The sequence below is a fragment of the Oncorhynchus keta genome, unplaced genomic scaffold (genome assembly GCF_023373465.1).
Source record: "Oncorhynchus keta strain PuntledgeMale-10-30-2019 unplaced genomic scaffold, Oket_V2 Un_scaffold_938_pilon_pilon, whole genome shotgun sequence".
NCBI classification, from domain to species: Eukaryota; Metazoa; Chordata; class Actinopteri; order Salmoniformes; family Salmonidae; genus Oncorhynchus; species Oncorhynchus keta.
The window spans coordinates 208741-222712 of NW_026291017.1; the positions used below are offsets into that span (position 1 = coordinate 208741).

Here is a 13972-nt window from a genome sequence, read left to right on the forward strand (position 1 = left end):
TTTGGAATTGTTAGTTAGATTACTTGTTGGTTATCACTGCATTGTCGGAACTAGAAGCACAAGCATTTCGCTACACTCGCATTTAACATCTGCTAACCATGTGTATGTGACAAATAAAATTTGATTTGATTTGATTTGATTTGATATGGGGCTCTGGTGACAAAACGGATGGCACTGTGATAGACTGCATCCAATTTGTTGAGTAGAGTGTTTGAGGCTATTTTGTAAATGACATCGCCGAAGTCGAGGATCGGTAGGATGGTCAGTTTCACGAGGGTGTGTTTGGTAGCATGAGCGAAGGATGCTTTGTTGCGAAATAGGAAGCCAATTCTAGATTTAATTTTGTATTGGAGATGTTTGATATGAGTCTGGAAGGAGAGTTTACAGTCTAACCAGACACGTAGGTATTTGTAGTCCACATATTCTAAGTCAGAACCATCCAGAGTAGTGATGCTGGACGGGCGGGCAGGTGCGGGCAGCAATCGTTTGAAGAGCATGCATTAGTTTTACTTGTATTTAAGAGCAGTTGGAGGCCACGGAAGGAGAGTTGTATGGCATTGAAGCTCGTCTGGAGGGTAGTTAACACAGTGTCCAAAGAAGGGCCAGAAGTATACAGAATGGTGTCGTCTGCCTAGAGGTGGATCAGAGAATCACCAGCAGCAAGAGCGACATCATTGATGTATACAGAGAAGGGAGTCGGCCCAAGAATTGAACCATGTGGCACCCCCATAGAGACTGCCAGAGGTCCGGATAACAGACACACGGAACTTTATCGGAGAAGTAGTTGGTGAACCAGGCGAGGCAATAATTTGAGAAACCAAGGCTGTTGAGTCTGCCGATAAGGATGTGGTGATTGACAGAGACGAAAGCCTTAGCCAGGTTGATGAAAACGGCTGCACAGTATTGTTTCTTATCGATGGCGGTTATGATATCATTTAGGACCTTGAGCATGGCTGAGGTGCACCCATGACCAGCTCTGAAACCAGATTGCATAGTGGAGAAGGTACGGTGGGATTCGAAATGGTTGGTAATCTGTTTGTTAACTTGGCTTTAAAAGGCCTTAGAAAGGCAGGGTAGGATAGATATAGGTCTGTAGCAGTTTGGGTCAAGAGTGTCCCCTCCTTTGAAAAGGGGGTTGACCGCAGCTGCTTTCCAATCTTGGGGAATCTCAGACGACACAAAACAGAGGTTGAACAGGCTAGTAATAGGGGTTGCAACAATTTCGGCAGATCATTTTAGAATGAAGGGTCCAGATTGTCTAGCCCGGCTGATTTGTAGGGGTCCAGATTTTGAAGCTCTTTCAGAACATCAGCTAACTGGATTTGGGAGAAGGAGAAATGGGGGAGGCTTGGGCGAGTTGCTGTGGGGGGTGCAGGGCTGTTGAACGGGGTAGGGGTAGCCGGGTGGAAAGCATGGCCAGCCGTAGAAAAATGCTTATTGAAGTTCTCAATTATAGTGGATTTATCGGTGGTGAGAGAGTTTCCTATCCTCAGGGCAGTCAGGTCTGGAGAGAACCACGGGCTATACAGTGGGGCAAAAAAGTATGTAGTCAGCCACCAATTGTGCAAGTTATCCCACTTAAAAAGATGAGAGAGGCCTGTAAATTTTCATCATAGGTACACTTCAACTATGACAGACAAAATGAGAAAAGAAATTCAGAAACTCACATTGTAGGATATTTAATGAATGTATTTGCAAATTATGGTGGAAAATAAGTATTTGGTCATTAACAAAAGTTAATCTCAATACTTTGTTATATACCCTTTGTTGGCAATGACAGAGGTCAAACGTTTTCTGTAAGTCTTCACAAGGTTTTCACACACTGTTGCTGGTATTTAGGCCCATTCCTCCATGCAGATCTCCTCTAGAGCAGTGATGTTTAGGGGCTGTTGCTGGGCAACACGGACTTTCAACTCCCTCCAAAGATTTTCTATGGGGTTGAGATCTGGAGACTGGCTAGGCCACTCCAGGACCTTGAAATGCTTCTTACGAAGCCACTCCTTTGTTGCCCGGGCGGTGTATTTGGGATCATTGTCATGCTGAAAGACCCAGCCACGTTTCATCTTCAATGCCCTTGCTGATGGTAGGCTTTGTTACTTTGGTCCCAGCTCTCTGCAGGTCATTCACTAGGTCCCCCCGTGTGGTTCTGGGACTTTTGTTCACCGTTCTTGTGATCATTTTGACCCCACGGGGTGAGATCTTGCGTGGAGCCCCAGATCGAGGGAGATTATCAGTGGTCTTGTATGTCTTCCATTTCCTAATAATTGCTCCCACAGTTGATTTCTTCAAACCAAGCTGCTTATCTATTGCAGATTCAGTCTTCCCAGCCTGGTGCAGGTCTACAATTTTGTTTTTGGTGTCCTTTGACAGCTCTTTGGTCTTGGCCATAGTGGAGTTTGGAGTGTGACTGTTTGAGGTTGTGGACAGGTGTCTTTTATACCGATAACAAGTTCAAACAGGTGCCATTAATACAGGTAACGAGTGGAGGACAGAGGAGCCTCTTAAAGAAGAAGTTACAGGTCTGTGAGAGCCAGAAATCTTGCTTGTTTGTAGGTGACCAAATACTTATTTTCCACCATAATTTGCAAATAAATTCATTAAAAATCCTACAATGTGATTTTCTGGATGTTTTTTCTCATTTTGTCTGTCACAGTTGAAGTGGTGGCTGCCTAAATACTTGTTTGCCCCACTGTATCTGTTCCTGGTTCTACATTTCTTGAATGGGGCATACTTTTAAAACAGACAAGTAAAAATATTCTGGGGATGAGCATGACAATATGTAGCCATTGTTCTTCTTTAGTGTATTTAACAACATGTTGCAAGTAAAAGCCTTGGGTGGCGAGTTGATACCATTCCAAATCTGGAAAGTTATAAAACACCCTCAGACTTAGGAAGATATTAAACTATCCTTTTTATTCAGTGGTATTTACCCACATGAAGTCTGTTATGGCCGAGTATACATTTGTAAATAATGTCTTCATTGGTATATAACTGAAAATGCACAGAACAAAAAATGTTTGTATGTAAAGTGTTGGTCCCATGCTTCATGAGCTGAAATGAAAGATCAGAGAAATTTTCCATACCCGCAAAAAGCTTTTTTCTCTCAAATGTTGTGCACACGTTTGTTTACATCCCTGTTAGAGAGCATTTATCATTTGCCAAGATAATCCACCTGACATGTGTGACATTTTAAGAAGCTGATGGTCATTACACAGGTGCACCTTGTGCTGGAGACAATTAAAGGCCACTCTAAATTGTGCAGTTTTGTCACACAACACAATGCCACAGATGTTGAGGGAGCATGCAATTGGCAGGCTGACTGCAGGACTGTCCACCAGAGCTGTTGCCAGATAATTGAATGTTAATTTTCTACCCTAAGTCGCCTCCAATGTTATTTTAGAGAATTTGTCAGTACGTCCAACTGGCCTCAACTGCAGACCACATGTATGGAGTCGTGTGGGTAAGTGGTTTACTGATGTCAATATTGTGAACAGAGTGCCCCATGGGTGGCGGTGGGGTTATGGCATGGGCAGGCATAAACTACAAAACACAATAGCATTTTATTAATGGCAATTTTAATGCACAGAGACACCATGACGAGATCTTGAGGCCCATTGTCGTGCCATTCATCCGCCGCCATCACCTCATATTTCAGTATGATTTGATTTTGATTTGATTTGTACCTTTATTTATTTAGCAAGTCAGTCAGGAACAAATTCTTATTTATAATAACGGCCTACCCCGGCCAAACCCGGATGACGCTGGGACAATTGTGCGCCGTCCTATGGGACTCCCAATCATGGCCAGATGTGATACAGCCTGGATTCGAACCAGGGACTGTAGTAACGCCTCTTGCACTGAGATGCAGTGCCTTAGACCACTGCGCCACTATGGAGTCCAATGCATGGCCCCATGTCGCAAAGATCTGTACAAAATTCCAGGAAGCAAAACATTTCCAAGTTCTTCCATGGCCTGCATGGTATGCAGAGTATGTTTGCATGTTTGGGTACTCTGGATCGACGTGTACGACAGCATGTTCCAGTTGTCGCCAATATCCAGCAACTTCGCACAGCCATTGAAGAGGAGTGGGACAACATTCCACAGGCTAAAATCAACTGCCTGATCAACTCTTTGTGAAGACGATGTGTCATGCTGCATGAGGCAAATGGTGGTCACACATGATACTGACTGGTTTTCTGATCCACACCCCTACCTTTTTTAAGGCATCTGTGACCAACAGATGCATATCTGTACTCACAGTCATGTGAAATCCATAGATTCGGGTCTAATGAATTCATTTCAATTGAATGATTTCCTTACATGAACTCTAACTCAGCAAAATCTTTGAAGCTGTTGCATGTTGCGTTCATATTTTTGTTCAGTAAAATATAAAAACTTTGGGAGCCATGCCATTTTAAAGAGGGTTATTCTATCTGTAAGATTTATGGGGAGATTGTTCCATTTAATTAGATCTGCTTTCGTGTTATTGAGTAATGGAATAAAGTCCACTTTATATATATATACATATTTTTCACTTATTAAGCATCCTAAGTATTTCAGATTTTTTGTGGTCCACAAAGGCTTGCTGTAGTTCATGAGTTATTATTTTTCTAATTGCCATTATTGCATTTTTTCAACGTTCATTTCATATCCTGAGATTTTTTAGTATTCTGAAAATATTTTGAACAAGGGGGACATTGAGATTAAAATATTAGTCAGGTATATCAGAAGATCGTCAGCAAATTAGTTCATATTCATGTTTATCAATACAGATACCTGTTACATTTGAGTCCTGTCTAATTATTTCAGCAAACAGTTTGATTGCCAGTGCAAACAGGAGGGGAGAGAGGACATCCCTGTCTCGTGACACTGGCACTCCATATACAGTGATGTTACATAACAGCAGGACTTGGCAGTTCTCTCACCCTGATAAAGGTGTAGTTCTCATTCTCCTCTACAGACTCCAGGTTCCTGAGATTAGAACAGTAGTCCAGCTGTATGGGACCAGGAAAAGTTAGACAGCCACTCCCAGGAAATGATGACAAATTGGAATTCTGCAGTCACATAATGTAGTAGTTAGCGTGTATAAGCTTCACTTCGGATCGTTTTTATTTACATGTTTTCTTTTGTTGTCACAATCACCGGATATGTGCAGTGAAACGTGCTGTCAAATCAAATCAAATGTTATTGGTCACATACACATATTTTGCAGATGTTATTGCGGGTGTAGTGAAATCCTTGTGTTCCTAGCTCCAACAGTGGAGTAATATCTAACAATACACACAAGTCTAAAAAGTAAAAGAATGGTATTAAGAAATATAGAAATATTAGGACAAGCAATGTCGGAGTCCGGAGAATAAATATATATGGACAGCTGGACTACTGTGATTATGGACAGTATATGGGATAGAATATGCAGTATATCTGAAGAATACGTAGGATAGAATAGTTTATGTACAGCAATAGTTGAATAGGATGGCCTTAACTAGAATACAGTATATACATATGAAATGGGTAAAACAGTATATAAACATTATTAAAGTGACCAGTGTCAAATGTCTATGTTGCATCTTGGCTGCAAAGGGAACGAGAGGCCCCAGCTTGAACAGGGCTTGAATCTGTCGTTACAGGAAAGCACATTTAGCTCCTACTTACATTGTCAAAGTTGATGATACGCCAATCTGGGTGCCTGTTGACTAGGGAGCAGACAAAATGGGACCCACTGTATTGGGAAAGAGTTACAGATGAAACATGTATAGTATGCAATGAAATCTCATATTTTACATACATTGTAGATTCAACTACTGATTGTCATGATGATGATTTGCTAACTGTTACTTACATGAAACCTGCCCCTCCAGTCACCAGGACCGTTTTGACAAAGTCCATCCTCGCACAACCTGTTGATGTCTCCTCACAACTCTTCTCCTGGATCTTCAGTTTTCATTGAAGCCCGAAGGCGCTCGCCTAGTGACATAAATGATGCCTAATTTAGCTAGCTAACTAGCTTACCTGTGCTGGAGTGTCTTATAGTTGAGCAAACAAGAGATAATCTCATAAACTATATGCGGGAACTGATTTTAAGTGATTGATGCCACTCTAAAGCGAAGCACATCGACAACACGTTAACGAACAGTTAGATAACATTACTCAGATGCTTGTGTTGTCACTAGTTCATGTCAGAAGCAGCTGATACTGTACAAACCACACCAGCTAAATTTAATGTGCAACTTTTGCGACAGTCATTTGTCGCTTTATGGCAATGTTGACACGTAACATAGGCCTGCGTTGAGTTGGTCCGTTTTGGTGCCCACCCTTTAATCGCTCTCTGATTGGCTTACAGATTTAACGTAGGGCAGAGGTCCTTTTATGATTAGGTAAAACCTAAATCAATCAAACGTTCAGTGCAGATGGAACTCACCCTTTTTGACAAGACCATTCATTGTTGTCGTACAATCATCTTCGTTATATCTAATTTGATAAGTCGCTTTTAGGAGACAATGTATCCGTTAATGTTCACACTTACAGCCTATTTACTATGCATTCCAGCTACATTTGGAAAAACTGTGTCGGGAGTTTTCAAGAGCGATGCAGCCAGAGAGCAGAATGGACAGTACATCACACAATTCATGTACAACGGTAGGTGTAGCAGTCTGAAGCGAGCGACAAATTCTGGAGGAAGGCTTGTGTGGATGGTTACTAACGCACCAAGATGACGTGATGCGTTTTATTATTGGATGTTTTATATAGACTATAGTTGCAATGCTAATGTACATACGGAAGCATCAGATCATGTGCTCTTAGTCTGGAAAGTGTTCATCTCTTGCATGGTGTTATGCATCATTGTCTCAAAGTATTTTTCTGTGTGCATCGCAATCTTAAACGGGAAATTGTGGGAAGATGTTTGTTGAGTTGGGTTCAAATATCAAATCACATAGGTCTATGCAGTCTCTTAATAATAGGTTTGTTCAGTCTTACATTATTCCAGACCCATGAGCATCGGCAATGTTGTACCCGTTTCCAAATGTGATAGCCAAGCAGTACATTAGAATCAATAGATCTCATTCCTTTATCACAGATGGTCTGCATATTCTGTAGGTTCGAATGAAACCCAATCCTCTGAAAGGTGGATTTAGTGTCCTGTCAGATCTCTTCCCTCATTCCCTCTTTCTCTCTCTCCTCCCCTCTACTTCCACTACCTCTTCTTCTCTCACACCCTCTCTTGTCTCTCCCTCCCTCTGTCTGTCTCTTCCCCAGTGGGTAGGGGTCTGGTGGTGTGCAGGCTGGAGAATGCTCCCCTGGCCACGGAGAAGGAGTCCAGACTGCTATTCTTCCCGGAGACGGAGGACGGCTTCGACATCGACAACCTCAGCTGCCACGACCGCCTCTCCAAGGCACAGCTCTCCAGTGAGTGTGTCTCTGTGACTGTCCCGTGTATTGTTGTTTGCATTCATGTCCCGCTGGCTCGTAGTAAACATGCATTCATGTCCTGCTGGCTCGTAGTAAACATGCATTCATGTCCTGCTGGCTCGTAGTAAACATGCATTCATGTCCTGCTGGCTCGTAGTAAACATGCATTCATGTCCCGCTGGCTCGTAGTAAACATGCATTCATGTCCAGCTGGCTCGTAGTAAACATGCATTCATGTCCTGCTGGCTCGTAGTAAACATGCATTCATGTCCAGCTGGCTCGTAGTAAACATGCATTCATGTCCCGCTGGCTCGTAGTAAACATGCATTCATGTCCCGCTGGCTCGTAGTAAACATGCATTCATGTCCCGCTGGCTCGTAGTAAACATGCATTCATGTCCCGCTGGCTCGTAGTAAACATGCATTCATGTCCAGCTGGCTCGTAGTAAACATGCATTCATGTCCCGCTGGCTCGTAGTAAACATGCATTCATGTCCTGCTGGCTCGTAGTAAACATGCATTCATGTCCAGCTGGCTCGTAGTAAACATGCATTCATGTCCCGCTGGCTCGTAGTAAACATGCATTCATGTCCCGCTGGCTCGTAGTAAACATGCATTCATGTCCAGCTGGCTCGTAGTAAACATGCATTCATGTCCCGCTGGCTCGTAGTAAACATGCATTCATGTCCCGCTGGCTCGTAGTAAACATGCATTCATGTCCCGCTGGCTCGTAGTAAACATGCATTCATGTCCTGCTGGCTCGTAGTAAACATGCATTCTTAAACAAGAGGCATTTGGTTAAGTGGCATAAATACCATCATTTACAGGACATATTCTGAATGTACTTGCAGTATGTTGCATCTGCATATGTAACCGACTGGTTATCAAACCTTTGGTCGTTTGCATGACTTAAGGCCACATTAGCCTTCTGAGCGAAAGCCTAGGCCTTGTCTCCCTCCTAACGTTGTTTCCCTCTCTCTGCTCAGTCCGTCTGAGTGAGGAGGAGCACAACCAGAGCATCCCCCACCTTCACTCCCCCACCGCCTGGATGGCGCTGTATGCAGACCGCTACACCTGTGGGGAGGGGGGCATCATCCCTGCCCATGAGGACCTGACCTTCACCATCCTGCTGTTCAACCCTGACTCGGCAGGCAACCCCCTGGAACACTTCAGCGCTGAGGAGGCAGGTCAGTACATGCACATACTTTAATATATGCATTTGGTGCACTGTAAATCGCTTTGGATGAAAGCGTCTGCTAAGTGTTTGCTAGTCATAACACATAATGTTATACTTCTGAATTTAAGATATGACTAGGGCTCCAGACAGGACTGCACTGAATGCTTGACTGATTGTGTCCTCCCCACCCCTGGCACTCCTTCCTACCCCTGCCCCCTCTCCCTCCTACCCCTGCCCCCCTCCTTCCTACCCCTGCCCCTCTCTCCCTCCTACCCCTGCCCCCCTCCTTCCTACCCCTGCCCCCTTGACCCACCCTCCTTTCACCCCTGCCCCCCTAACCCACCCTCATACCTACCCCTGCCCCCCAACCCCACCCTCCTACCTACACCTGCTCCTACCAGGCCTGCATAGTTTCTACTGTCTGCTGATCCTGGCCTACTTTGTGGCATCCTGTATCTACATTCAGCCTCTGTGGATGGCCCTGAGAAAGGGTGGGCCCATGCAAACGGTGCTGAAGGTGCTCTCCACAGCCTTGGCCCTACAGGGGATCTCTGCCCTCTTCAACTACATCCACCTGGCCAGGTGAGTGAGACTCTGTCTCAGTCATTGGTACAGTCACCTTTCAGCACCCCTGCTCAGGTTTACATCAGTTACTGTATTACAGGATTATCCTGTATTGCAGAATATTTGGATGAGTGAATATCAGTCTTGCTGTGTAAAAACACACACCTGTCTCTCGTTCCATAGGTATGCCAGGGATGGAGTGGGCATTCCTATCATGGGCAGCTTGGCAGAGTGTGAGTGTTGTATTCTCACTCTGTCGCTCTTGCTTCTTTATTCGTACTGTCGCTCGTTCTTCCTTTGTGACTGTGCTGACTGTTGCCTGTTGTTGTTCTCCCATGTTGCAGTCTGTGACATGGTATCCCAGGTGTCCATGCTGTACATGCTGCTGAGTCTGTGTGTGGGCTGGACCCTGAGCAAGAACAGGAAGCCCCAGAGCAGACCTCTCCAGTGGGACTCCTCTCCCGCCTCCAAAGCCCTCGCTATGGGAGGGGTCGCCACACAGGTCAGAGCCTCATCAGCCTATCCAAGACCTTTTAATCTCTTACCCCAAAATACTAAGCCCTGACTTCCATCTCACTGGATAGAGTAGCCCCTACTACTTGCACTAACCTCTACCTTGCTCACACCATCCCCTATCCTGACCAATACTGTAACCCCCTATTAACACTCAATTTCCCTTTTGGGATCAGTCAATAAAAACACATTCAATACCAATGACCCAAATACCTTTCCACTGACTCCCTGTCTGTGTTGCTGCTGGGCCACTAGGGGGCGCTACTGCTGTGGGAGCAGTATGAGGAGACGGAGCACCACAGCTACCATGCCCAGCGCAGCATAGCGGGTCTGTTACTCATATCTCTACGTATCATCCTGGCCTTGTTGCTCGCCTCTGTGCTCTACACCATCATCAGCACAGAGAGGAGCGCCCTCAAGAGAGACTTCTATCTCAGCTTCGCCAAGGTAGGCGTAGAAATACAACACAGAATAGCTGGTAACCCTTTCCATGCGTTTTTTAGTGCCATCTACAGTGCATTATACGATTGGTTATTCCAGTCTCACTAGTTTGTTTCTCAGGGTTGTTTTATCTGGTTCCTGTGCCACCCTGTGCTGGTCCTACTCTCTGTGGTCTTCAACGAGCATCAGAGAGAAAAGGTGAGAGGACGACACTCTATATATTGTACTGACTCATTCGGAAGGTTTTTGGTGCTGATGTTTGTGTGTCTGTTTGTAGGTTGTGACAATCGGTGTGATTCTATGCCAGGCTATCTCGGTGGTGATCCTCTACCAGCTTTTCCTGTCCCGTAGCTTATACTGGGAAGTATCTTCTCTCTCCTCTGTCTCACTACCCCTCACCATGTCCAGAGGGGGCCGGGGACGCTACTGACCCCGCGTGCAGGGGGAACTCTTTCACTGCGACACATGCCGAGGGCGAAGGGATACACCGTGACACCTGCAGTTAAAGGGACAATACTTCCACTCCTCTCCGCCCACTCACGGCGAAGGTGCCCCCACAGACGGGTGAGGAAAGAGAGATGGGTGGGATGAAGAGAAGTAGGAAGTTCACCCACAAATATAGAAGAGAAGAGGAATGATGGCCTGCTCATGTAGCTGGATAGCACACCTATTTAAAATAGCCTCCCAAACAGGATGAGAATGAGACCTGGGTTTAATAGCCTTCCAAACAGGATGAGAGTGAGACCTGGGTTTTAATAGCCTCCCAAACAGGATGAGAGTGAGTCCTGGGTTTAAGCGCACATAAAGTATGTATGTAAATGACTCATTTGTTAGTATACAACAGATGTGGACACAGGTAACTGCCAAAATAATGGAAACGCAAGTAAAAGAGGGATCCAAAGTATATTAAAAGCAGGTGCTTCCACACAGGTGTGGTTCCTGGGTTAAGCAATTCACATCCCATCATGCTTTGCTTAGGGTCACGTATAAAAATGCTGTCCGCCATGGCTGTGGCCCTACAGGATTACAATGCCCCCATTCACAGGGCACGGGTGGTCACTGAATGGTTTGATGAGCATGAAAATGATGTAAACCATATGGCCGTCTCAGTCCCCAGATCTCAACCGGGGACGGTGTTTTCCACCACCATCAACAAAACATCAAATGATGGAATTTCTCGTGGAAGAATGATGTCGCATCCCTCCAATAGAGTTCCAGAATCTATGCCAAGGTGCATTGAAGCTGTTCTGGCTCGTGGCACAACGCCCTATTAAGACTCTTTATGTTGGTGTTTTCTTTATTTTGGCAGTTACCTGTATGTTAGTCTTATTTGTAGTATGCATTGTGTGAAATTTTGGTTCACTGTTTTATTTTGAATGTCAAACTTGGGCTGGATTTGATGTCTCTTTCTTTTTCAGATGGAGTATAAGACTCTATTTAGATTACAACGAAATGTTACTGATTGTCAAATTCCCTGTTAAGTCTTATTCATTGCCGATAAAGATATCCAGGCGCGGACTGAAATACATTTGTTTACCGTTGATCTATAGAGATATGGATCCATGTTCAGTGTGGTAAATCTCAAACCAAAAATATAGTCTGATCTTAACTCTGTCAGAAATAGAAAGTTTGGTATTTTAAAAATTTTTTAAACATAGTTCCTTCACACTGTTTTAATGCCGTATCATTCTATTGTCGTCAATTGATCGTTCTTTCTGCGAGCTGCAGGTTTAGGGTGTGCTGAAGCTATTACAGAAATCACATGGAACTCATGGAATCTTTGTGTCATCCCCAGCACTCCAACACTGCAGCTAGTTGCATGTGTGAGAATCGTATTACTATTTTTAGTTGTGCAATTATTGAATTATACTTGAATATGAACGCTTGGTATTGTTTTGTCTGACATTAGAGCTAGACATGTGCAATGTTTAAATGCAGCTTTATTTTCTTTCTCAATCGTCGCAAGTGCCTGAGAAGACAATCCCTTTGCTAGTAGAAGGTACCTGTGTTTGTCTATGAAAAGATGGGTTTCACATTTTCATACATAACCAGTCTGATAGTTAAGTTATGTGGAGATATTGGGCGCAAATGGTCAGAGCCGTGACTGTGTAATGTTCCTATTAAGCATGTTTAAGGCTGTTTTAAATTCATTACTGTATACTTTTGTAAAATAAGTCGTTATTAGATGCTGATGCAATACAAGAAAATGTCTGCAGGGGGCAGCAGTTCTCTTGATCTGTTACAGTAGCTTATGTTGACCAGCGTTTCTCAACCCTGGTCCTCCAGTATTCCCAACGGTGAACATTTGTATTGTAACCCTGGACAAGCACACCTGATTCAACTTGTCAACTAATCATCAAGCCCTCAATGAGTTGAATGAGGTGTGTTTGTCAAGGGCAACATCGAAACGGTCTATTTTTGAGCAAAGACACTGCTGTAGACTACTCTCAACCAATGCAAACTCAAACCATAGAAGTGACCGGTGTCTTTGCTAAAACTGCCTGCCTTCTCATTCAACAACTAAACGCATGATAATTCTGGATAATTCAAACATGGAAGGAGAAACCACGAAATGTCACGGTTGCTAGGAAATGCCACCACGACACTCCACATTGAGTACATAAACAGTTTTCCACTCCACTTCCTCAAATGGATATGAGAGGCTAATATCAAACACTAAAATCAGAGCTAAGCCAAGTCAGTCTCACTTTATTTGGGTAGTTGCTTGCAGATAGATAATCATCTTTGGTTGGTCATTGTTTTTGGTCCATCTGCTATGGATTCCAGTATGTGACACTAAATAAATCGTAGCCTACACAACACAGTCAAAGTTGTGGAAACATGTCGTGGAATGTGGTTAAACTAACCCCAGACTTCTAAACAGTAAACAGTCAAAAGGGGAAGAGTCATGTTACTGATGTTTCTCCACTACCTGCCTGTTGGCCTGTTTTCTTGTTTGGTGGTTTCGGAGTCACTGTTAGTTAGCTTGTTTTCTGGATGCTCTTCTTTCACTCATTTTACCTTGATGTTGCAAAAGATCAAGAACATAGCATGAACTATGATGGCTGTGTTTACACAGGCAGCCCAATTCTGATCTTTCCCCCCACTAATCTGTCTTTTGACCAATCAGATCAGCTATGAAAAAGATCTGATGTGATTGGTCAAAAGACCAATTAGTGGGGGGAAAAAAGATCAGAATTGGGCTGCCTGTGTAAACGCAGCCTATATGGCATTGAACCCTAGATGAATTAAAACTATTTGAGAGTGGTGGGCTGTTAGTGACAATGAGGACTAGGCCAGAAGCAAAGTAGTGCTCACTCCCACACCAATCCCATACTGCTGTTTAACCAGGTGCTCCTGTGCTGGTTTACACACATCAGTGGCTCCCTACAGACCAGACCATGGCGTCCATCTTGGGTCTTTTCAGGACACCGGTTACCCACTGGGCTATTTCTGACCTCAGGCACACCAGGACACTGTGGGCTGAGGGGGATGAATACACACAGGACTTATTTTCCTGCAATACCACCATTAACTCCTTTTCTTGTATTATGCAAATAGTCTAACAGGACCGTGCTTGGGCTAATACTGTAACATTCATTTGCACCTTTTTTGACTCTACCACAGAAAGTAGTACCAATTCAGGCAGTACTATTCCATTTAGATAAGGGGGTTTCTATGTATTCTATATCTAGGTTAGGTAAAGTGTAGCGTAGGTGGCAGCCTGAAACCACAGGCAAAGATGGACAGTTTCTTTTAGATGTATTTAAAATACTTATTTGAATTATTTGAGTATTTTGTCATTTGACTTACACTTGGCTGAACTACAATCCAATGTATTTTGTATTTTCAAAATACTGTAATTTGG

The 13972-nt window shown here is 43.9% G+C and overlaps 2 protein-coding genes across 4 annotated transcripts in view; one reads left to right on the top strand and one right to left on the bottom strand.

The window, feature by feature from the left end:
* The window catches only part of LOC118363887 (dTDP-D-glucose 4,6-dehydratase-like), a 14021-nt gene extending 7499 nt beyond the window's left edge, over positions 1-6522 (bottom strand). Inside the window, exons 1-4 of one of the 3 annotated variants that reach the window (XM_035745170.2) lie at positions 6422-6522; positions 5843-5967; positions 5656-5722; positions 4926-5054 (exon numbers count right to left, since the gene is read on the bottom strand). In XM_035745170.2, the coding sequence (XP_035601063.1) occupies positions 4926-5054; positions 5656-5722; positions 5843-5889 (243 nt within the window). In that variant the 5' untranslated portion in view covers positions 5890-5967; positions 6422-6522. Of the gene's footprint in view, positions 1-4925; positions 5055-5655; positions 5723-5842; positions 6242-6421 lie in introns of those variants that run through there. The other 2 variants (XM_035745171.2, XM_035745172.2) reach the window with 2 other exon arrangements.
* LOC118363204 (integral membrane protein GPR180-like) lies at positions 6498-12319 on the top strand. Its single transcript, XM_052517695.1, has 9 exons — positions 6498-6639; positions 7258-7407; positions 8396-8596; positions 8988-9168; positions 9334-9383; positions 9495-9652; positions 9919-10110; positions 10225-10302; positions 10382-12319. Exons 1-9 carry the CDS (start codon positions 6501-6503, stop codon positions 10532-10534), a joined length of 1302 nt encoding a protein of 433 aa, XP_052373655.1. The 5' UTR covers positions 6498-6500; the 3' UTR covers positions 10535-12319.
* The last annotated feature ends 1653 nt before the right edge of the window (positions 12320-13972 follow it).